Source organism: Mugil cephalus, chromosome 7, assembly GCF_022458985.1.
Source record: "Mugil cephalus isolate CIBA_MC_2020 chromosome 7, CIBA_Mcephalus_1.1, whole genome shotgun sequence".
Lineage (NCBI taxonomy): Eukaryota > Metazoa > Chordata > Actinopteri > Mugiliformes > Mugilidae > Mugil > Mugil cephalus.
The window spans coordinates 7680378-7706102 of record NC_061776.1 but is presented as its reverse complement, the minus strand read 5'-3'; the positions used below and the strand labels follow the sequence as shown (position 1 = coordinate 7706102).

At 43.5% G+C, this 25725-nt stretch overlaps 1 protein-coding gene across 3 annotated transcripts in view; it reads right to left on the bottom strand.

The window, feature by feature from the left end:
• Window positions 1-25725, bottom strand: part of cadm3 (cell adhesion molecule 3) — a 109769-nt gene that overhangs the window by 19768 nt on the left and 64276 nt on the right. For all 3 annotated transcript variants that reach the window (XM_047588778.1, XM_047588779.1, XM_047588780.1), the window contains exons 4-7: window positions 22100-22252; window positions 13799-13936; window positions 1595-1765; window positions 861-951 (exon numbers count right to left, since the gene is read on the bottom strand). In XM_047588778.1, coding sequence (XP_047444734.1) covers window positions 861-951; window positions 1595-1765; window positions 13799-13936; window positions 22100-22252 — 553 coding nt within the window. The remainder of the gene's footprint in view (window positions 1-860; window positions 952-1594; window positions 1766-13798; window positions 13937-22099; window positions 22253-25725) is intronic.

Below are 25725 nucleotides of genomic sequence, written 5' to 3'. Positions count from 1 at the left end.
GAACTCCGCCTGTAGCACAACCTTAAAACACTGAACTACATCCATGTCGGCGTTTCTCTCTCTGACTTGGGGGAAAAAAAAAAATCTGAGCATAAATCAAATTCAATGGTCCCAGGTAAACAAGACGGAAATTTCTGAATCACTGTTTGCAGCTTGGTCTCAAGGTCACTCAGTGGCCGTGTTCGTGTGCTTCCCAGTAAATGCACCTCTGCACATATGGACCTCTGCATGTACGTCAGCAAGTGAACTCTACAGCGTTAGAGGCTGAGGCACTGATTCAGGCTCCATATGCTCCTCTCATGTTGTGTTTAGAACAAAAGTAGTAAAAGCACAAAGCTGCATAAAGCTAATAGTTAAGACATCTGTTCCTCTGTAGCATGAAAGCACCAGGATGCTGTCGGTCACCAGTGAGAGGATCAGATCTGCGACAGTCAGTTCACTGAGATAATAAGATAGAGAACTCATTCATTTATGCACTTAAAAGCAGCGTCGTTGGCCTATTTTAAGGGGGGCTGAAGCCAAAATATTCTTAAGCCCTCATGAATAATTTGGTGTTTCTTTCTTTCTTTTCTTTGTGCAAAAAGTGCCGACAAATTTAATGTAAAGTGGCCAGAACGTGAGTTTAATAATAATTATCACGAATAAATTCTCAGTCTCAAATTTTTTGCTCACGTGCTACGTTCGCTTACATCCCGTGCATCTCCTCGGGGGCTAAGCCTCCCCCGCCCTTAAAACCTAGTGACGGCCCTGCTTAACACATCTAACACACAAAGAGAGACGGATGTCGGATGGATGACGGTTGTGGTTGTCTAGATAGTGATCAAATGTTTAAAAGTGCTGAGAATGAGAGAGTGTCTTACTCTGGGTTGGCGTTGCCCACACACAGGAGAGAAAACCTCTCCCCCTCTCTGGGCAGATCGGTTTCGGGGTCGATCCGCACGTTAGGGGAATCTGCAAGAGGAAGACAGACACACGGAAAATACACACACAGACGCACAGTTACATAACACAAGGCTCATAAGTGCAGGGACGTGAAACGCGGCACACACAGCCTCATTCATCCCCATCTCCATCTACTCCCACCTGCATCCTGTAGGCGTCACCCGTCCCTCCGCCTCCCACAATGACATAACCCCCCCCTCCCTCCTCCTCCACCACCTTACACAATCACATCACTATCCACACAGAGATGCAGTGCCGGCGCACCGGCCACAGGGGGGCAGCACTGACACAGGCTCACGGGCTCCAATTACAGTTTCATTTTAAATGATGACCTGCTCTTCTTATCCACAGTGACTCAACTGTGGCTGAGTGCACTGGCAGAGGAAGGTGAAGCTCCTGTGTGGTCATTATTACAGGTAGCTAATGTGAAATTATTGGAGCAAAAGATCAAACTGAGGAGGGGAGAGACACGCTCACAAAGCCCAATGAAAGAGAAGGTCAGGGAAGAAATTAGATAAGGAAAAAAAAAAGAGTGGTTATTTCCCTCTTTCATGTATTTTTCTATCCTCCACTCTATCTATCATCTTCCTCCAGTAGCCTCTGTGTATACCCCCCCATCCCCCATCCCCCTTTTTTTCCCCAGTTGACTCACACAACACCTGCAGGGCCTGCGCGGTCTTCTTGGACCCTGTGGTTAGAGAGGGGTGGTCGACGGCGCAGGTGATGAGGGCTTTGTCGTCGCTGCGGCTCACCTTCAGGGTGAGCTCGCTGGTCACGACGTATGTGGGCTGGTCCGGGAAGGGCGCCACCACGTTCGGCGACCCTGGGGGGAAGAAGGAAGAGAAAAGAGATTTGGACAGTCAGGACACCGGCGTCTGCATTCCCAAACCCGGGGACTGGCACGAGATAGACGAGAGACAAACACACGTGACCAGAAACAGAGCGCGGTAATTAGGACGGGGCGCTTTCACGTCGTAGATCCGCGCAGGACCACAATGACCCCCATTTGTTCCCATTAAATGAAAAATGCCTTCTCTGTGCAGTTACCTTGAGCCCCCCGGGTGTGTTGTTCCGCAATCTATCATTATATTTCACAAACGCTGTGTGTGTGTCTAACAATGCATTTCCAACCGTACTTACAGTGATATCATTTTATTTTCCTCCTCCTAAAAAGATCTGGGAAGGACTCAGATAATTCAGCCATCCAAGAAAAGTTAAATCTGTGGGTCTAACTTGTTCAAGGTAAATGGCTTCCCTTCTTAATCTTAGCTTAGCTTAGCATAGATAGATAGATAATTAACCCCAAACTAAGAGTACAGGCAGTTAGCATACCATACATAACATATAACAAAATAATAATAATAAAAAAAAACATTTCCAAAAACCTGAAAATAAACTTTGCTCCTCTCTGCAAAAAGGACAATCTGAGGCTGAATTTACTACATTGCCAACATTTCTAAGAGGAATAAATGACGGCCTCCTCTGGCAACCTTCATCTAAAAAATCCTCGCCGCAGCCTCACACCCCGACTCCTTATTCATTAGTAAACAGGAAAAGAAAATTTCTATCTCAAAGCCTTGTGCATATCCTCAAAGCTGTCAAAGTCAACCTTGCGCGATGGCAGCTCCAAACGGCACCGAGAGTGAAAATTTCAGTTCCCTTCAGTGCCCAGAAGCCCTGTAATGTAACATCAGTAAACTGCACACAGCGCGCTCATGTTTACTAACCAGGCCGGCCTGTGATGCCTCATGCTGAAGGACACCAAAGGGACGAGGGAGGCTAAAGATCTAATGTTGCTCGGCCCGCCTTTCTTTTGGAGTCGCTCGCTGTTGCTTAGGAGACAGCTCTCATTTTACATGATTTTTGAGGCAGTGTGTAATCTCTTGATGCTGCATAGTGTGAACCAGAGGTCTTCAATGTTTTTCAGGGAACTAAACTAATGGAGAGATTAAGTAGGGACCTCCTACCTACTACATGTGTTCTATATTAAACTCAGCCTAGTGCTATTATAAATATTTCCCTCTTTCCCTTATCTCTTCACTTCTAGATTCATGTTAATGTGTATTTAAAGAAAGTTTGAGAAAAAAAAACATAAAAAATGTCTAATCAACCAAAGATTTCTGCAGTAATAATACAGTCGGACTTTACATAGAGAAACTCCTTTTCCATACATTTTCGGGAGCTGCCGTCGTAAACTGTGAAGAGTAAGAACCGGGCATGTGTGCGGATGTACCTGTCACCGGCAGCAGCAGTACAAGAAGAAGCAGCAGCAGAAGCAGCAGCAGCAGCATCACAGTTAAACAAAGTATAAAAGCATAAAGTTGAGAGTGGAGGTGGCACTCTTTTGTAATGAGAAATATCAAACTGGGTGGCCAGACCGTGAAAGTGGTTGGTGAATCTTGGAGAGTGGACCAGAACCTTATCACTTACTCTCCTGCAAGTGCTGACACACACATGCCGACACCAGCGTGAGCGCATGTAGGTCAAGCTCATGAATAACATATACGCAGAGGATATGGAGTCGGTGGCTGGGAAGCAGACTGAAAAACACACACTTTGGCGCGCACACACCTTTGTCGTGCATTGTCTCACTCTTTCTCCTAAACACACAGATACTATAGACGCCGCCTCGTCCTCCTCCCCCTCCAGAGAACTCTTCAAATACCACTGAATCTAATGACATCTCTCTTTTTATTACCATAACCAGTCCTCTGACCCACAGAGAAAATTAGTTTACTTTCCAGGTGCATTTCAATACCTGGAGTTCTTCCGTCACCGCCTGCCTCTCCCTCGAACTCTATCCGCTCTCTGTGTTCGCACAAATACAGACAGTATATAGCCTTTATTAAAGGCCATGGATCCCCAAAAACCAGGCTTGGGAAAGAAAGAACTCCTCTCTGTTTACTCGCAGACTCCTGTGTGCAGTATTTCCAAAGCCGCACAATTGAGTTTTAATAAGTCTTTCAGGCCCTAGGGGTCACGGCTCTGACTCAACACGTTCATTAAGGGGAAAAAAATAAGATGCAGTGGGTTTAAGTGGTTTTTCCCAAGACAGCAGTGATGCCCATTTGCTCATAATTCACATTTTCCTCAGTTCATTATTAGATAATCAGGGCAGATTTGCATGTCAGCTGCTGCAAGCGGAGCAACAAGTAAATCGGACCGGAAGAGCAGTAATGGGCCGTGTTAGACTGGATTATGCGCACGCTAACAGAAGGGTCAGTTCACGCGAGCTAACACGAATATATATTACGTCATTTCTGTTTGGTGGCTGAGTTGTGACATATTCCACGCATATATAACGGAGTTTAATAGAATCTCAGCTTTGGTGCATAGTTTGATTAAATCTACACTGGTCCATGATACATTTTGTACACTTAACCGAGACTACTTCAACTACTGAGATTTCTTCCTGATTCATTAGCTTCTATAGCACAGGTCTTCAACAGGGGGTTCGTGACCCCTAGGGGGTCCGCGGAGGTACTGCACGGGGGTTGCAAAATATTTGGTTGATTAGATATTTTTCATATATATATGTTGTTTTAATTCCCCCCCACAAATTTAAATATTTTAAATACAGGTAGAACACAGACAGCATTCATTCAGCGATACAGGAAGCGACACACTAGCCCAGACCTGTCAATCTAAGCCTCCTGTACGCCGTAGGCCCCGCCCCTATCGCTGCTGAGCCAATCACGAGGCCACATATTACGCGCTGACTGACAGGTTCACCCGCAATTGTCGGAAATACTATTCAGTCCCCAGGTGCCCCCCAGAGGCACGCTGCAATATTAGCATAAGACAAGCTAACAGTGCAGCTAGCTCCCATCAGCCAACTACTGAGGCTAAAATAGTTCGCTTAAAAGCTTAATTTTGAACGCAGAACGGTTAATAATAATGTATATTTATAAATATTACTAGTCCAAGTTTAATATAGAACACATATAGTAGGCTACTTAATCTCTCCATCAGTGTGGGAGTCTGTGACCTGAAAAACACTGAAGACCCCTGGTTTATAGTTTCCATGGAGCTTCTGTATCTCTCAGTTACATATTTATATATATATATATTTTTTTTTTCTGTTTTTGCTTACTTCAAGTGGCACCAGCTGTTTTCAAGCTCCAATAGAAAACACATCACACATTATTACATTGTCAAACCAAATCATATATTGTTTGCGAACACAGAGGAGCGCTCGCCGGTTTAAGACGCACATATTTCCTTTCAAGCGACGCCCCGAAAGAGCGAACGTTTCGCAGAGGTTTACATTAGTCACAGCAAATACATGCAAATGTGGCCGCACGTCAGCTTGATGTGTAGACAGCGAACATGTTTGCATCTGTAATGCCTTCTACATATCATCTATATAAGGTGATAATATGTCAGCGCTACTTGCGAGATGGGTCTTTACGTATGCATAACATGCTGAAGGCGTTAAAGGAGATGAAGGCGCGGCTGATGGCGACCGGTTAAAAATAAACGTACGGAAAATGATGGCTGCTCGGTGACAGGAAACACACGGCATGCTACATACTTTCATCTTAGCGCGAAATCAGTAAAAAAATTGTTTAGTCTAAGTTTGTATTGTTTGATTATTAATCTAAGTCTTTTTCTGTATGTTCATGTTGCAGCAGATGAAGCTCTGTTGTTGTCTTGTTATGTTGTCTAAAATACAGTTAAAATAAACACTCAATTACACTTTTCCTGCATTCCTAGAAGTCTGCGCACAATTCTCTTTCTTTAATATTTAAACTCGATAATACTCCTCCACCTCCTGCTAAAAATTTCATGGGATAGCTTCCTATAAAACTCCTGTTCCTCGAGTAAGAAGGTGCGCAAGCGGCACGTCCTTGTGACTAACTTCCCCCAAGGTGGTGATGCCGTGCAGACGAGGAGCCAGAGCCGCTGATGCATCAACCCCCGAGCGTGCAATACGCCGTAAAATAATCATATTAGGAGGATCAAACAACTGGATGCAGTGATTACCGAGGCCGGCGTGTTTGTGACTTTACGGCTGGAGATGTGGCGTCTGTGACCAGAAAGTCTGGATTAGAGCTGAAACAATTAAGTCGATTAACGCATGACATGATGGAACAAAGGGGTCAAAAATGCTGCTTTAGTCACGTAGGAAACGGAGCTGCCAGTGGGTTTTGTACGCGTTTAATACAGATTTGTGGCGTCTTTTAATTAGTGTGTGTGTGATATCGTTGCACTGAATTATCATTTTCAACTTGAAAACTGGAATTACTTGCTTAATTGCTGACGTCGCTGAATGTAGTGAAGACTTAAGGGATTTAATAAAAGTTTCATTGCAGTTCAAGTGATCGTGCATGCCACATTTGAAGATATTTTCTCAGGCTGCTCCCAAGTTATTCACGAGAATGAGACGAATGTAATACCGATGGAAAAAAATGAAGCTGTCTCCGGTGCCAATAAATGGTAATGAATAATACACAATACGCTGCTGTTCAAAGTTATTAATTTGGCGTCTTCATTCATTATTAAGTTTTTCTGGGATGTCTTTTGGTGTCAGACTGTTAGCAAGACATCATTTTAATTCAACACTAGAGATGGTTATCAATATGATTTTACTGATACCGATGCCATTATCGATTCTGTTTATCGATCCGATTCTTTATCGATTCCCTTATCAATTATTCCTTTTTTTTTAATCCCCATTTTTCGTTAAGTGTAAAAAACTGCAATTCATCAAGTGGCCACTTGAGGCTCCAAAACAGAGCAAATCCCCATAGACCCCATGTTAAAAAGCCCAACTTTACAGCATTATTAAACATGTTTACAGGCTGGTACAAAAAAATGGTTTTGGTCTCAATAGTTTATTTCACTATTCATTAGACAACTGTATGGGGGGAATTTTATTCCAACTCATAAATTTATTTTTATTAAGGTTTAAAATTATGCATAATTAAAGGCGTTCCTGCTTTGAGTGACAGGTGAGTGGTTGGGTGGGCGGATCTCAACGTTCGACACCAAACCCATGTCCATATTTGGAGTGTGGCTGGAGTAAAACTCATCCAAAATGGCAACACGGGCTCCGCCCACTTTGGGCTTCATTTTCGAGGTTCAGAATCCAATGTGTGACGTCACAATGGGTTTGTCCCGAGTACAGTCAGTGATTCTACTAAAGATTCATCTTCTTCTTTTATGGTTTTATGATGGTTGGCAAAGAATTTTAAGTGCACTACCGCCACCTACTGGACTGAGGAGTAAAGAATCGGCATGAAAAGAATCGATAAGCGTGAAGGCTAACTATACAATGAATTGAACCAGTTCAATTCTTTGAAAGAACCGGTTCTCGATGCCCATCCCTGGTCAACACCTTGGTAAATTTGTCAAAATGACACTATATAGGCCAAACTGTGGCCAAAATAAAATCAGACTAAAAATAATCATTATTCTGGAATAAAAATAATCACAAAAACTACAATTTTTGAGGAACTGAAGTGAATGAGTGAGTGTGAAAGAGGTGTTTAACTCCGCCAACTATGTCAGTGCAGTCGCTCGGTCGCCAAAAGCAGAAGACTGAGGTTGTACTTTGGCATCTCAAAGGTGTGAAAATGTGTAACTGTGAACATGAAGTAACTTAGAAAAAGCCCTGCCCCCCAGATAAGGTGAAGGTTTCAAAACAATCTAAACACTCTATAATTGTATTACGGCCGATGAAAGGTCCCGGTGATCTAATTTAGAACAGAGAGTTAATTAGTCGTGTTACTGGATTACTGAGTGGACAAGCTGCTGGGATATACTTTGGTTCTGTCTGTCTATTTTCAGTGGTGGAGGAGACAAAGTTGTTAATCAAATTTGCCAGCCACTTACAAATTAATGTTGTATTAACCTCCTGAGACCCTGTGTCCTCATATGGGGACGTTAAGTTTTAGGTTTGTGGCAGCTTATTCTGCTTCTATCAACTTTTATCCTAATAACTAGATACTAGTTGCTGTAAAGACATGATAGCAGCCATGTAACAAAAGTGTACAAGGTACAAAGCCAATCAGTATTCAAAATTTACAAAATTTACATCAATAGTAAGGAGCCGTTACATTGGTAATTAGCAAGAACCAATCCATACAAAACAAAAGCTCAGGTCAGGAGATTAAGTTATTACATTTTGAGCTTCATTGCGTAAGTCAAAAAATATATGTGACAGATTCTAATTAAAATTATCAATATTTGCAGAATCTTTTTCAGTTTCCAAAAGTCAAATCCAGACTGTGAAAAATAGGTTTGTTCTTCCTATGATTAGACATCATCTCAAAGTTGTTTCCATAATATCCTCTAAGCCATAGGTCTTCAACAGGGGGTCGGCGATCCCTAGGGGGTCTACGGAAGTACTGCAGAGGGACGTCGCAAAATCTTTGGTTGGTGAGACATTTTTTATATAGATTTTTAAAGATTTTACATGTTAACATGAATCCAAAATACTTTAGTAAAGGAGTAAATGAAGGAAGAAGATGTTATCAGTTGCACGGCCACTCTACTGTTGCCCATGTTTGAAATAAAAAAAGAATATTTGAACCCGTGTATTAACTGAATAGCTCAATATTGAATGCAAAATGCTAATAATGTATATTTGTAAATAGCACTAGTTTAGTATAGAACACATATAGCAGGTAGGGGGTCCCTACTTAATCTGTCGATCAGTTTGTGGTCCTTGGCCTGAAAAACGTTAAAGACTTCTGATCTAAGCTGTCAAAGTAAATGTTATGTAATAATAATAATGATAAAGCAGCCTCAGAAGAGCCATTGTACTTTTCCTTTTGATACTAAGATTCTGTGCTGTGTGCTTTAATGCAATATTTTATCGCAGGACAGGGCGTTTTTTTTTTTTTTTTTTTACCGATCAAGATCTTGAGTATTTCGTCCACCTTGCATCTGTCAGTTCTCCTCACGTCTTTCTCGTCCATTATCCCCCCCCCATACGGACACACGCCCATGTACCCTTCACCAATCCGCCCTCCGCGTTCTGCATTATGACAATTCTGGGCCGGAATTCAGCCGGTATGGTCTTAAGTGCCACCATAAATCCCCATTATCCTCAATCCAATACATCGATGTCACTAAATGATCCATAGCCCTTTCACACTGTACAACTAATACAGTCTTCAAAGCTCTTAGCCTTTCATTCTTCTCAATTACTACTGCTTTTCCATGCACTCTCTCCTGCACTCTCTCTCTCTCTCTCTCTCAATCCTCTTTCCGGATTTCTCTCCCCATTTCGTCAGCCTTCCCTTCCCTTCCTTTTCCTTCCCGTCACTCCTGTTGCGCTTTGCAGTCCCCTCTTCTTTAATACCGGTCCCCCTTCACCTCATCCTCTCCCGCCCAATCTGCTCCCACTCAACCACAAAGCCGCCTCACTTCTTCTTCTTCTTCTGTGGTTTTCTTAATTCCCCGTCTGCTCCCTCCTTTTCCTTCCACCTTTTACTTTATTTATTCATTTTTTTTTTTATTTTTCCCAGCCTCCATCTCTCTCTCTCGGTACGCTCGCAGTCACTCCGTCTATTTTTATGCACGTACGCGCCACGCCGTTCATTCACCCTCTGTTCTCTGTTTTCTCTGCAGCCCCCTTCACTGTCGCTTTCCTGATACAAGGCGTCATTCTCTCTCTCTCTCACGCACACACAGACACACACAGGCCCTCTCTACACCATTCCCTTCGCACTCTTCTTCGTCTCCGTCTTTCAATATTCTGTCAGTGAAGCTGTCGGGGAGACGGTGGTTAGCAGCAGTCTGAACGCTCGCACACACACACACACACACACACACACACACAGTAGATAGCCTGCAACTGCATGAATGAGAAGCCGTAATAAGAACACACTGACCCATAGAGCTCTTCCGCTATCTAGCCGGGTAGATGAGCCCTGTGCTGTGTGACAGTGTGCGTGTGATTATCGTCTGTCATTTACCGGTGTGTTTGTGTGTGTGTGTGTGTGTGTGTGTGTGTGTGTGTGTGTGTTAAACCGAGCTGGTTTGTGTTGAGCGCGCAACGGTGTGTCGTTCCATCAGTGACTGATTGCTGTTGTGCAGAGTCAGGACGGCCGGGCGAGGCCTCGAACACGCCGTCGTTCACATCTAGTTGATCTTCTCCAAATCCCTCTCTGTCTGCCTCTGACTGTGTGTGCGTCTGTTCTCCCTCCATTTAAAGGGTCAGTTTCCTTGTTGTTCCGTGTTCCTTTGGATGGGACCCCATCGCCAAGTCCAGACGGCTCATTCAGCGAAATCTCTGATTAATTCCAATGTTGATTTCTGCATATACTGTATTAAAACCACTGAAAGCAGAAGTAAATACGATTGAGCGTCTTGTGTCAATTCAGTGCCGGGGAAACGTTTGGACCTTAGTCATGTAGCACCCACCTAGACCAGACCATGCGCCCCCCACCCCATAGCAATGACACTCCTTGATGCCAGCAGGATGCAGCCTGACACAGACACGCACACAAAACAACTTAGGAACACCTCAAAAAACATGAAAAACTGCACAAGCACTCACTAGTTCCCAAACTGGTCAAGTATCTGTGGGATAATGCACAGAGGCCCCTCCCCTCAACTCATAGCCCCCCCCCAAAAGACACTCTCAGAAGGCTCATGTTGATTCTCTGATGAGTCACAAACGTTTTGGAGGCACAAGGGAGACCTGCACAATGTCAGGAAGGTGGTCATAATGTTATGCCTGATCGGCGTATGTGGTATTTAGTTTTCCAGTCGTGACCCTGATGCTGACAAAAAGAAGATGAACGATGTCGTCAAGGTTATCTCGCTGGGGGCTTTGAGACGGCATCGAGTTTTAGGGACATGACACTTTACCAGATAGCGACGTCTAACAAAAGACACAGTCAACTCTGATTATAGGAAATGCAGAAACGCAGGATCTAGAGTTTATCTAGTGCTAAAGCAGAAAACTCCTGGTTTCTGTGAAGTTTACAATGGTGTTTTTTTATCACCCTATGAATAAGATCAGAATCTGATTGGACACTTTTCTGGAGCATGGTTTGCCAGAGAATGCAATCACTGGATTTGAGGCGGCATTTTTCCCATCTGAGAACTCACAAAGATGTTGGATAAAGAATGCATAAAGAACAAGGAGAACAGCACTGGGAATAAACACAAACAAACATATGCTGAAAGGACGAAGTGGTTTGATATCTGCACAAATCTGTAACGGGAAAAATATGAGTATTCTGTTGTATGAAATCAGCATCAGCGCACCCAGAGGTACGAGGGTACGCTAGCTAGTGTGTGAGTACTCATTGATGGGTTAAATGCAGAGGGATTTGTAAAGAATACAGTGATAAAAAAGAACAGTAGGTACGCCTTTGGTCCGTGCTGCATCCATATTTCAGTTGACTTGCAGAAGAGTTTGTTTGGAAACAGACCAAGACGCCCCGAGGTCTCGGCCTGCCTGTTTGGTGCACATCAAGGTTTGGAAGGCGGTGTTCACACTTGTCCAAACGAACCGCACTAACCGAGCCATTGAAAGTGTGAACGCACCCTGAGGGTTCTGGCTTCTCATGCTTCTGTTTTGAAATCTCCTCTTTAAAAAGCTTCTGTTTGGAAACCTGTCTCTTGTGAGTGCGTCTTCATGTGCCACCTAAAAATAGGGGTGGGTACTGGCAAGGACTTCCCGATACGTATCGCGATACTTGAGTCGCGATACGATACATTATTGCGATACTATGATATTGCGATATAGTTCACTGAGAAATTTTAAATGCAGCTTAAGAGACATGTTGTATATATGAACATCAGATGACAGTGATAATTCATTGGATAAATTGAGAAAAAAAAAACCAACAATATTAATCCAGTCGATATTTTTCCCACACACATTTAAGGTAATTGAATGAAGACTGGGAGGAATGCAAACTATAATTACAGGTCTGGGACAGAATACGAACCCTGTTGTTGGATTTTCTTTGGATTTCCTTTACCTTCCATTTTGCCACGTATAGAGGCCACATTACTCTCTTCAGTGGCATTAAATGGCGCATTGGGTATAAATCATGTGGTGTGGATACATGCAACGGAAACGTAATTCCTGAGAGCAGTGCTATTTCTTCTGCTGAGACAGTCTGCATGGAAACTGCACAGTAGGGTCTGTGGATTATCCGGAGTAATCCAAACATTGTTTCTTGTTTCTTTTTTTTTTGTATTATCTTAAGCAAATAGCATGTCAGAACCTGAGCGAATAATACGAAAAAACATCTGCATGGCTAGGTACCGTTACAGGTTATAGAAAAAAATACACCTCTTTGTATTCTGCGTGAATTGACCCTTTAAACAGAAATCCAACCCCTCTAAAGAGCAACAATCTCCACAAGCCTCTCCTTTCTCTCCGTCTCCTGTTTTTAGTTCGGCTGTAACAAAAGGACCAGATAATCTTTCCTCAGGCGGGCAGCCTTCCCATTCCTCCTTCTCTTTGTAGCTTCGGTCCATTCTTTTGATTCCTTTCAATCCATAATTATAGCAAACACTAACACTGCCAAGGCATCGGGACACAAGACGGGCATTTTTGCATCACAAAGCCTGACTGCTGCCACATCAATAAATCTTTATCATATTATATTAGTATAATTACAATGGAAAGGGCAATTGCAAAGAAGATTCACCCGTCTAAACACTGCAGTTTTTATGAAGTAAGAACTGGCAGGACGTCCGCTGTGGAGCCGCGCCGACTGACAGACAGAGGGCGCTGCTCTTCCTAGTACAAACCCAGCTCGGAGCTCGCAGTGTATTTTAAGAGGGCAGATGGTGGAAGGGGCGAAAGGGCGACAGAAACAACACTTCCAACATGTTTGTTCTGCTCAGTAAAGCAAAACAGAAAACCTCTGACTGATGAAGAGAAGAAGAGGAGGAGGAGGAAGGGAGGGAGGGGAGGAGGAATATGGGAAACGCAGTTAGAGAAATGTCACAAATGCCAGTAAACACGGATGTGAGTCAGAGGCCAACAATCGTTGCCTTGATTCTCATCATTCTCATCTGTTAAAAAAAAAAAAAGACAGTTAATTTGTCCCCTTGTGACATCCCCTTCTGCCTCTCCCGTTGTGCTCCCCGCTCATTTCTCCCGTTTATCTGTAACAAAAGACCAGTCGGCCTGACCTCATGCAAAGCTCTCTGTATCTCCGCTCCTCTGTTCAACCTCATCCCTTCATCCTGCCTTTTATTGCTGGATTCTGTCGTTATCCCCGGCTAGATCCGACCTATCTCGCGCTCTCTGTTGTGTCACTCCCAGTTGCAGATATGTTGCAGTTCACTGTGCACGCACACACAATAGCGTGAATAAACTGCACCGTCACACGCACACACAATATAATAAAAAGCAAATACCAATACCCGTTCTGGGTACATGCACGGACACCAGTGTGCAGGATGCGAGGGAATAATGGGAAAGAAGGGCACAAACGCAATCGCAGCATGTTTCTGCACTCGCACACACGAGCAGCATGCTCTCACACACGCAGACGCAGGTTTAGAGACAGCAGGCAATATGGCAAGGGCGCAACGCACACACACACACACACAAACACAGCATGATCTCGCACACACACACACAACCAAAACCTCAACAGTGAGGCATATGCACACACATGCGCGCTTGCAAATCCGACGGATTTCCAAAGGATCACACGTATACAAACACAGGCGACCGCGCTTACACGTAAACAAAAGTGAGGAAAAACCACATCCTTGCATTCCTGCAGAATCTTCCTCCGGCTCACACACACACACACACACACCTCCCACACACAAATCCACAAAGCCACACCCTCGCACCCTCGTCTCTGAGAATACACGAGACGCGCAAAGAGCGTCCACACACACTGCTATCATGTCTCACCTTGCAGCTCCTCGTCTCCCTTGTACCAGTGCAGCGTGGCGGGGGGTTTGCTGCCGGTGCTGTTGCAGGTCAAGGTGACTTCACCCCCCTCCACAACTGGACGCTCATAACCAGAAATCTGAGGTTGACTGGGCACACCTGGTGAGAGACAGAGAAGACATAAAGAGGGTGAGACAGAGTTGGAGGGAGAACTTTTTTTTTTATGCTGCACGGCTCACCTTGAAGCCGAGAGGAGGAAAAAAAAAAGAAGCATGAAATGAAGGCCGAGCTTCTAACATGGATGTGTTTTGCCGTATCAAACCGGGGAAAGATAAAGATCAACGGGGAAATGCGATACAGCATCCTCGGCATCACACGCGGGCTTTGAATTTACTCGGTCAGTCCTGAGAGCTCGGAGAGAGAAATAATGATGCAGCCTCGCAAAAGATCTGCACCCAAAATGTTTCACAGTCGTCTCGCAGCAGCTCAGCAGTGACCTTCCAGAAGCTTCAAATCCCCCGTCTGTATTAGAAGCGTTTGTCGCGGCTGGCCCACTGGAATATTTCTCTGTTTTGCTGACAAGCGCCCAATTACGTACGGCTGTGCAGATAACAACTGTGTTTCGTCTCAAAAGTAAAAGCAGACGTAACTTAATGTCGCTGCGGCTCGGTGAGACCTCTTCTGGAGGAGACTGGGCTGGATGACGGAGCCTCTGAGGTTAACACCAGAGTAATACACTCACCGGCCACTTTATTAGGTACACCTTGCTAGTAAAAGGTTGGACCCCTTTTACCTTCAGAACTGCCTTAATTCTTGGTGTCATACTTTCAACAAGGTGTTTTAAACATTCCTCAGAGGTTTTGGTCCATATTGACGTGATAGCATCACACAGTTGCTGCAGATTTGTCGTCTGCACATCTGTGATGAGAATCTCCCGTTCCACCACATCCCAAAGAAGAAACCATGTTCCAGAAACCAGTTTGAGATGATATGAGCTTTGTGACGTGGTGCATTATCCTGCTGGAAGTAGCCGTCAGAAGATGGTCCACTGTGGTCATAAAGGGATGGACATGGTCAGCAACAATACTCAGGTAGATTGTGGCATTTAAACCATGCTCAGTTTGTACTAAAGGGCCCAAAGTGTGACAAGAAAACATCCCCCACACCATCACACCACCACCACCAGCCTGAACTGTTGATAGAAGGCAGGATGGATCCATGCTTTCATGGTGTTTAAGCCAAATTCTGACCCTGTCATCTGAATGTCACAGCTGAAATGGAGACTCATCAGACCAGGCAACGTTTTTCTAATCCTGCATCATCCAGTGTTGGTGAGTCTGTGTGAACTGTAGTCTCAGTTCCCTGTTCTTAGCTGACAGGAGTGGCCCCCGGTGTGGTCTTCTGCTGCTGTAGCCCATCTTCTTCAAGGTTGGACGTGTTGTGCGTTCAGAGATGGTATTCTACATTCCTTGGTTGTAGCCAGTGGTTATTTGTGTTACTGTTGTCTTTCTATCGTCTCCAACCAGTCTGACCATTCTCCTCTGACCTCTCACATCAACAAGGCATTTCCTTCCACGCAACTACTGCTTACTGGAAATTTTCTCCTTTTGGGACCATTCTCTGTAAACCCTAGAGATGGTTGTGAGGAAAAATTCCAGTAGATCAGCAGTTTCTGAAATACTCAGACCAGCCCGTCTGGCACCAACAACCAGACCACGTTCAAAGTCACTTAAATCAACTTTCTTCTCCATTCTGATGCTCAGATTGAACTTCAGCAAGTTGTCTTGATCACATCTACATGAATAAATGCACTGAACTGCAGCCATGTGATTGGCTGATTAGCTATTTGTGTTAACAAGCAAATTGAACAGGTGTACCTAATAAAGTGGCAAGTGAGTGTATTTGCACCACGTTTTCAGCCTCTTACCAAAACAAAAAAAAAAACAAAAACAAAGACAAATGATAAACATTCTCTGTTTTTTTACGCATTCTTTGTCATGTGCGATGAATATCTTTGGGTTTTGTGATGTGTTGTGCAGTGAATTAACTCTGGCTGCCAGAAATCACAACAGCCTCCATTAAGTCAATGAATCAAAAGAACCTAATTGGCAGATGAATCCACTGGGAAAATATTTTTTAGTTGCAAACCCTTGTATAACAACAACAAGTTATTGGAATAATTAAGACTTCTCTCTTCAGCGGTTGGAATCATTTTTATGCAAGGTAGCATGACGCCATAACTCAACTCAATCGGCTGCCTACTGTGACTTAATGAATGGAAGTGAGATGAGAAACACAGAATTTTATTATAACATTAAGAAAGAAACTGCTCTCCGTGGATGAGGAACCAGACCCGATTTATCAGTATCAAGCCCTATCCATCACCCTACAAGAGCCGCATGGAAACACACACTGACGCCTCTTCGCCCGCTCCACAAAGAGTCTGCGTATCCACGATAACACGCGGTCGACTTGTCGCCGCGTCTAATTTCTTTTCTTTATTCGCGCAGAAGGAAAGAGGTCAGGGCTCCGCAGCGCATTTCTCGTGACGAACTTGCAAAAAAGAGACACTTCAAAACCCTGTGACAGAAGCTGAATATAGAGACAAAAACATCCCCCCCCAAAAAATCAAGTGATAAAATCCTCCATTAAGCGAACATAACAACAGTACCTGTGGCGCGCATATTAAGTATTCAAACACTGGCAACAAAAGCCCCCGGATGGTGGGACGGCTGTCGACCGAGATGATTGTGGAGGTGCAATTAATTCCGTGAGAATAATAACAAAACGCGCCGTCCCTTTAGAATCTGAAGCTGCATGTGGCTCGGCGTTACCTCTGACAGCCTTGGCATTTCTACAGTTCAAGTCAGTCTGGTAAATAGTGACTGTTCATTCTCAATGCTTCAAGTCGGTTCAAAATGTCAAGTAAATTACATTTTTGCAGAAATGATTAAAAAACTCCCAGAATTCATTATCTAAAAGCCTAGATGGGAGAAAGAGAGGCTCAGTGAGGCTGATTGGATTTTTTTTTTTTGGGGGGGGGGGGGGGGGTTGGTACTTGTGCCTTAGGTGACAGCTTTACACAAAGGACTCAGAGGGGAAGAGCAACAACATGAACCAACATTAACACAAACTTTCAGATCAGGCATAACATTATGACCACCTTCCTAATATTGTGTAAGTCTCCAAAACAGTTGTGACTCATCGGAGAATGGACATGTTAGAGAATGTTCCTTGTCAGTGGGGGGCCTTTGAATCCTATGGGATGAGGTGAGGGGCCTACCTCTGTGGATCATCCCACAGATACTTGATCAGTTTGGGATCTAGTGAATTTTGAGGCCAGGTCACCGTTGGGGTGTGGGTGCCTGGTAACATCCACACTAACACCAGGTCCAGAAGTTTCCCAGCAGAACACGGAGAGACACAAGATGGAGCGGCGATTTTGGGGGGGGGTGGCCTGGGGTGGCCACGCCCCCACCTGCACACTCTGCCCCGGCTAAGTGTCTCGACATGGACGAGTTTATTCAAGTTTTTGCAGCCCGTCTCAAAAACAGGAGCTATGTTCTGTGTTAAATTTGATGTGCTGTGGGTCGTGGTTCCTGTAAAACACTTTAGAAGGAGAATTAAACTGTTCTAGTTCTTTGCATCTTCTAGTTCTTCCGTTCTCGTTGTTGTTTCTGAGAGTTTAAAAATTTACAGAACATTGTGTTATTGCACATGTTATATTATCCTCATATCGTTCTGTTGTCTAATTTATTATTAAGTCAACTGAATCATTGCTTAAGACATGTATCGTTTTTTAATGATTATACATTATACCTGATGTTATAGGCAGGTTGATTTGGAATGAGGACTTTAACGGTCTATAATGAGAATGGCTCTAAATATTGTGTAACTGGCCTTTCTCTCAAAAAAAAATAACATATTTAAAAACTGATGTCATGTCAAAATAACCAGAGGTTCCCAGTTACACTGAAGGTTTAAATGGAGCAGGACAAGAAAACTCATCAAATGTAAAGGCAGCAGTCTATTACTAAATATAGTCAGTTCAATGAATGCTCACACGAGTTTTGAACTCAATTATTATGTGATGTACAGATGTTGGAGCAAAACAATGGTCAATGTTATTCACGTCTCCTCTCAGCGGTCCTCTCCTAGGGGTGTTCTTCCAAATTCATCAGCCTCCTTATTTACTATGCTAACTCGGGGGGAGAAAGCTGCACAGCACACGATTAGGAAGAAGAATCAACACAACAATCCTGGCAAATATTTCAGTGTCCACTTTGTGTTCACTATCACGGCTGAAGGCAAGAGGAGAACATTCTTTTTTTTTTTGTTTTTTTGTTTTTTTTTTCTGAAACTCGCCGTACTCCATCTGGAGCCGTTGTGGGTGGCACTTTCCTCCGAGTGTTGGCGAAGTTTACTGCCATTCTGGCTTTTGAAAATAATGAACATTCGGTTATGCCATCTACCGCAAACTGGTGTCTTGTCGTTTAAGGCAGGAAGGAAGAAGAGTCATGGACAGAGAGGAAGTGAAAGAGTAGAAGGAAGGAAGGAAGGAAGTTAGCAGGTGGATGTCTGTGTCTGTGGGACTTTTGCGCAGATCTAAAAATATGAGAAGCCTTTGTATTAAATTAAATTGCAAGGTACTCCCTTTTCTTTCTTTTTTCTTTTTTTGTTCACACCACTGCAGATAAGACAAATAGAGGAACCAATAAAAATCTCTGCGGACTAACCAAGGTATACATCAGAAAAAAATAAAAACGTGGTCAATTTTTAATGTAGCGCTATTTGATGTAGTGCACCGCGCGCGTAAGCTCTCTGGCAGTAAAGTAGCATTGAATATTAATGAGAGAATAATACTGCACATATAGAATTGGCTGGAGAAGCCCTGTCGAGATCCCTTCCTCTACAAGACGAATAAAAGAGAATGAAGCCAATATAAATTATTCTCTGCTTAGCTTAGACAGGGCGGTGGCCCGCCACACGTTTTATTCACGCAGACGCGCAGCTGTTTCGGACTGACCGCGCTCAGCAGTTGCGCTTTGGCGCGTAATTGTGTGTGTGTGTGTGCGGCTGTCAAAGCATGCACATGTCAAAACAGGGGGGTAAAACACATACACACCAGCGCGGCTCTGCCAAAGCTAGATATCTTCGCCTGATTTTCCCATAGGGGGCCGCGCGTTTTAGACATTTTACCATCCATTTTTAATGGCTCGGCTCCCTCTCAGGGGTCATGAAATATGTATTGAACGCAGAATACAGTGTCACAGCCGTCAATTACAGCGAATAAAAAATGCTTGACTCACAATTACTGCGAAATTGGAGGCAATACAGAGGAGTGATCCTCATATTAATTTGAGTTTAAAGAGCTCAAGTAGAGACGCCTTCACCCTGGCGGCGCGATCCCCTCCCTTACAGATACACAAACAGCATGCTAACGCTGCGGCGTACGGCCACATTTATGATGTGCTTAAGCATAGGTCTTCAACAGGGGGTCGGCGACCCCTAGGGGGTCCGCGGAAGTACTGCAGGGAGGAAGGTCGCAAAATCTTTGGTTGATTAGACATTTTTAGTATATATATGTTTAATATTCCCCCATTAATTACTTTTTTTAAAATACATATTAACATGAATCCAACATATTTCAGTTCAGCAGCTCACTCCTTCACTTCGCTGTCAATCTGTGCACAATAGGCCCCGCCCCTATTATATGCTAACTCTGAAAGGTTCCCCGCAATTGGCCGAGAGTCGATTCAGTCTCCAGGGGAAATCCAGAATCATGCTGCAATATTATATATATATATATATATATATGTATGTATGTATGATTATGTTCACAGCCACCCTACTATTGCACATTTGAAATTTAAATAAATTAATATTCGAACTGTTGTATTATTTGTATAACTCAATACTGAATACAAAATGGTTATAAATAGCTCTAGGACGAGTTTAATATAGAAGACATATATCTCTTCATCAGTTCGGGGGTCCTTGGCCTGGCGGAAGTTGAAGACTCCTGCTATAAAGCGCTGCCAAGGAACTGAATAAAAATCCACATAATATGTTCAATGACGCTGCGACTGATGTTGTAACCCAAATTTGGGAAACCAGCCCTTTAGCTCTGAAGCTACAGAGCAGCTGTGTAAACATAACCTCCCCTAAATATCTCAATTTTAGCATCTCCCGTTTCCACTAAGTGCATCCTCCAAGAGAATTAAGCAGAAACCCTCTGCAGCTTGGGCTTTCATCCAAGAATTTGTTGGCAAATTATGATGCATTGAATTAGAAAACTGAGAGGGAACGATAAACATTGACCAAAAAAAAAAAAAAACCTCCTCAATATCACTAATGAACTTACAGGAACACAGTCTGTTAATGTATCACTAAGAAATGCAAAATTTAAGAGATTCAAACCCACTTCTTTGCATATAAATGTAGTTTATTTTTTTACTGTGATCAACACAAAAAACAACTCGATCTGATTAAAGACCGATTCTGAAGTGGGATCGGATGCCCTGAAGTGTTGGCTGTAAAGCTGCCCATCACATCCTCCCAGGAATATCTCACCAGCTGTCTCTTCCGCGTATACACAACACCTAAGTCTCCATTGTGCTTATGCGGCCATTAGGCGATGCATCACATTACTGCCGAGCGAGCAGCTCAGTTCTCGTCTTAAAGGGAATCCGTGAAAGTCGGCCCGGAATAAGCCGGCGCTGAGCAGCAATAACAACTCCACTAATAAAAATCAATACTTGAAAGACTATTTGTGGATTAGCGATCAATAAAAAAAAAAAAAAAAAAAAAAAAAGACCCACTCTTCACTGACAGGGCGAGCGCAATTTATTGCCGGCTGCGGGGAAGCATCACACATAAGCAATAACATCCATCTCTCGAAAGAAGAGTGGAGCTGGTTCATCTGTACACAAGAGTGATATGAGGTCATAACCTTACACAAAGGGTAACGGTACATAAGCAAGGATCTGGATCAAACTGGATGAAGCCATTACAAGGAAGACTACCAAGTCCACCAGAGTGCACTTAAGGCATTTTTTTCTGTTTTTTTTAATGTCTGGGAGGATTTACGGTTTATTTTTTATTTTTTTCATCTTTAATTCCAGTTGAAGCTTCAAATTCCACACATTATTTATCTTAAGGAGTCCGGGGCGTCTGGCATCGAGTGGTTTCACACCTGCCGGCTCTTCTTGGACCTTTCTGTGGGAAGTCTGTACGTTCTCCGTGTTCCTACATGGGTGTTCACTGTGTGCTCCAGCTTTCCTCACATAGCCAAAAGACTGCGGCGATAGTTTGGTGATTCCAAACCACACTGATTTGTTACAATTCACTTCTCCCGTCAGCAGGTTTTAATGTTGTGGCAGATCGTGCCTCCACGAGAAGATGCATCCAAGCTGCATCGTGTACAATGTAGAGTTTATCCGCACGAGGGAGTAAAAGTCCTCCTCCGCCACTCCTCCACAAGTCCCCTAACTTGATGAAAGTCAGTTCTGACTTACTGAAGTATCAACACTGCTTCACGCCGACAAGCACCTTTCCACACAAAGTCACGGCTACAATGGGCATCCACAGGGTCAGACTTCATTTAGCTCTGAAAGAGGGCACACTCTGCAGGGTAGGTGAGGCTAACACAAAATCACAGCGGTGCCTCAAGGTTAAATCAAGCCCCCCTTTTTTTTTATTTTCTGAGTTAAGGTGACCTATTCTGTAATTTGATGCGTTTACATTTGCTGTTCAAAGGGGGGCTGCATAAAAAAAGAAACTTTCAACTTATTTAAAAAAAAAACAGGACAACTGAAGGGAGATTTTAAAAGAAGCTTCAAATGACTGAATTTCAATTTGTCACAATCCTGCAGGTGAGAACGAGATAAATTATCATGAAATTATAATAGACTTGATTGGTACAGATGTCAATCAGTCTCAAAGGAGACATGTGTGAATGGGAACACAAAGGCGGAACCATCAGCCCTCAGTGAGAACAAAGAAATATTTCCACACGGGCGGAACAAAATGAATAAAAACTCCGGACAAAGAAGGGTTCGCTTCTGTGTCCGGAATTAAAACTTTTGCTCATATCACGAACGAGAATGAAACCTTCGGCCTGCTCCTCGAGTTAACACGAAAATATCCCTGACAGCTGGATGCACGCGGTTCCGGGGTTTATTTTAAGCGCTGCAAAAGTTGCAACATCTGTTTCTTGAAAAATGAAGGTGACAGAATTCCCCTCAATGTGCACAGCGTGTACGAGTTCCGGCCTGCACACACACACACACACACACACACACTTGTGTTTCCGTGACCCACCTAGCACGGTGACGGTGGCGCGGGCGGTGCGGACCGGCATGGTGAAGATGGAGCAGGTGTACTCGCCCTCGTCGGACAGCTGCACCTCGTCGATGGTGATGGAGAGCTCGGTGGATGTCGAGCGGTGCAGCTGGATGCGGCTGTCTCTCAGCGCTGAGGGGAGGAGAAGGAGAAGAGGAAGAAGAAGAGAATATGAGCAATTAAAGTGGTGCTTTATGGAACGTTAAAGAAGTTTTATCAGGCGTACTTTTTAAAAGAAAAAAATAGTTAATTGAGCCAGACGGGAGGAGGGAGAAGGGAGAGAAGGGGAAAGGGGGATGAAGAGGTGTCAGACAGGAGCAAAGAAGAAATGTAACAGAACATGAGAGAGAAAACAATAGAGGGGGAGATGTGAGAAGAAACGCGAGGGAGGTGACACATTGACGAAAAAAGGGAGGCAACGGAGGATGGTTAGGAGAGCAGGTGAGGTAGGAGGACGGTGCGAGAGAGAAAAAAACTGTAAAGGAGGAACGAAGACAAAGAAAGGAGAAAAGAAACAGCTGAGAAATGCAAGGAAAGAGGAAAGGGAAGACAAAGAAGGTGTGAGATGAAAAAAAAAGAAGTGGCGAGAATGAAGTGAAAATGAGTATTTTAAGGAACAAGGACGAAGAGGGAGAGGAAAAGAGGAAAGTACGAAAGATGATTCACAAAAAAAAAGGCAAGACGGAGAGGAGGAGGCGGGGAGAGGTGCTTAGAGAAGACGAAGAAATGATGTAAGAGTGAGAGAGGGGAAGAGGAGGCGAAGGAGGAGTGACGAAGATGAGGTGAAAGGAGCAAAAAATAGCCGAGATGTAACGAGCCAAAAGGAAAACAAAGAGCGAGGAGAGAGGAGATGCAAATTGAGAATGAGAGGCAAAAGAAAGAAAGTGCATTAAAGAAAGTAAAAAAAAATAATAATAATAATAAAACAGAGGAAGCGCAAACAGTAAGAAGAATAAGGAGGCGTCCGTGGGGGATGGGTGGGGAAGGAAGGAGAGGAGGTAACGGCGGAGAGGGAGGGTCGGGGGGGAGGCATAAGAGAGACATAAACGGCTTTGTCATCAATGAGAAATCCAGCCATGAAAGAGAGACGGAGGAGAGAAAGAGAGACGGAGCGCAGGCGACCGAGATAGATGATGATGATGAAATGCTACGAAATAACCACTCGTTTCCGTGATAGCATTGACCTCTGCAGTGTTTGTGCTCTCTGATTGCTGCCTGTCTTCCTGTCCGCCTGTCTGTCTAAACGTCTGTCTGACTCTCCGTCTCGGGAAAAAAAGGCTTCTCCAGCTTTGTTCTCCGAGTCGACTCTCTGCAAATAATGACTGAAAGTTTTAGCAACCGTGCTACAAGACAACAAGAAAGAAAACACCTGCAAGACAAAGAAACTGATGTGGTCAAGTGGAGTCGGCAGATGTTTGAAGTTACTAACTGATGCATTCTGGGTACTGCTAGTTGTAACAGGATGAGACAGGGAGGCGTCTTACTTGTCGTCCAGGTAGTGGTATAGGACTTTAAAAGGGTGATGTAGCAGAGGACAAAAACCGCAATGCATTGTGGGCTCAGGGGGCAACTGGAGAGTCTGCTTAGTGTTGGTTACTTCAAAAATGTGATGCATTACTTAATTACTGTAATTTCAAAGTACTAGTATTAGTTACATCATAATATTACTGTCTTTGAATCGTAACTGCATTACTTTTAAGTTTCCTGTAAGTTACTTTCACCACAAAATAACTGGAAATGTGGGTTTTTCGTTCCCAATAGATCTTATTGCCTTCAGAGTAGCTCATTTCCACATCCACTAGAAGGTGATGTGGAAATGACATAACGACTAAGCTACGCCACAATATAACGGCTGCAGTTATGGCTCATGGAGCAATACATATAGTGATAAAGATACTGTAAATTTAGGTGTGTTAATATTGAAATCAATTGTGCTCCAAGCTACTACTGTATATTGTAAGCGAACACCTAAAGAAAGCTGTCACCACGCTACATGTTTCCTTAAATCACTACGTGCCATTTTGTGAGGTACAGATGTCGTTTGGTTTCGCACACAAAGTGAACTTAACTATAATGTTCTTTGTGTCCTTTTCTCTGACAAAATGGAAATAATGATCATATATGTCCATCAGCTGTTCTCTAGCACTAACAGGAAGTTAACGTTTGCTCGTATTCTTTTTCTCTCCTCTGCTAATCTCGAATTTGTATAAAAACATACAACTTAATTAATTTAATTATTTTCAGGTTTAAAATCCATTGTAACCTCATTGACATTGTCAGAAAATTTACTGCCTAACACGTAACAGCTTCCACACACTGTGTTGTTGTTGTTGTCTTTTTAGCGTGTTAGCATTAATGTTAGCGATATAAAATGGTGTGACAACAAACAGCTGCGTTCAACGATATTTCACTTTTTAACGGTTTTGGGCTCCAACTGACACAAATAACGCTCTCTTCACTTAAAGTGGCAGATTTGTAAATGGATTGCCATTGTACACAAATGATCTTTGACCCTAAAAATGGCGCTTGTGATCCACGATGCGCTGCCTGATCACGTGGCCTTTCCAGCCCTATACCAACAAATTAAACGTCGGCAGATGGACTTGTGGGGTTAATGGAAGATGCTCTCTAGTCATCAAAGTGGCCTCTTCGGTTCTAAGTTACTGGTGTCATCATCATCTACGACTCCCCACCTCCCTGAACCTACTTCAAGAAACCCAACTTGTTAACTTGCAGGGAGCTAGACAATGTTAGTGCCAAGTCAACAACCATCGACTTAGCCGTTCCATTGAAAAAGTTAAACTAAAACCAACAGACTCTAACTTGCTTTATTCCCTTTCTTCCCAGAAATCTGTCTCTGAATTCACAAACATATTATGTTGGCTGTAGAACAAACTGAGCCAAACAGGAGGATGAACCCACTAAAGGGAATTTTGAGGAGGAGATAGTAAAGCAAAAAATTCGAATTCAAATACAACCGCTAGTCATACGGATGAACAAAGGAGATCAGGCAGTGATCTATGGTGCATTCACAACTCCAACAAACTCACTACCTGGCAACGGGTGCTGACTGGTTGACCACCAGCTCTTTCTCTTGTGAACGACTGAATGTCTGCCAAAGCAGTCTTAAAAATGCGGACGCCAAATCTAGCAAGAAAACAGTGAGAAACACTGCTGACCACTTCTTAACTTCTGAGCAAGTCGAATCACACAGGAATCCATCTTCCCAGAATACTAGCTATGCTCCTGTGGTTGAACCAATTTGGTTTGACCTCTCAATGTCCTAAGGGAGAGTGTTTTATGTGTGGCAGCAGTCAGAAGAGAATGTCTGGTTGAAAACAACTATGGTATGCGCCTCTTCTGACTGAACCTGACTGCATTGGCTAGCGACACTGGCTGCATTCTTGCTCCCAGAGCTCCTCAGATTGTGGTGCGTTGGGTTTCTGCTATGACAGTGTCCTACCACGAGATATGGTTTGTTGATCCGCTTGCCTGTCACAACTTTTTTTCAAATAAACAGATCAGGTCTAACATTAAAACCACTGGCTGTAAATAACATTTGACCATGTTGTGACAACACAATGCTGGGAAACTTTCAGACCTTA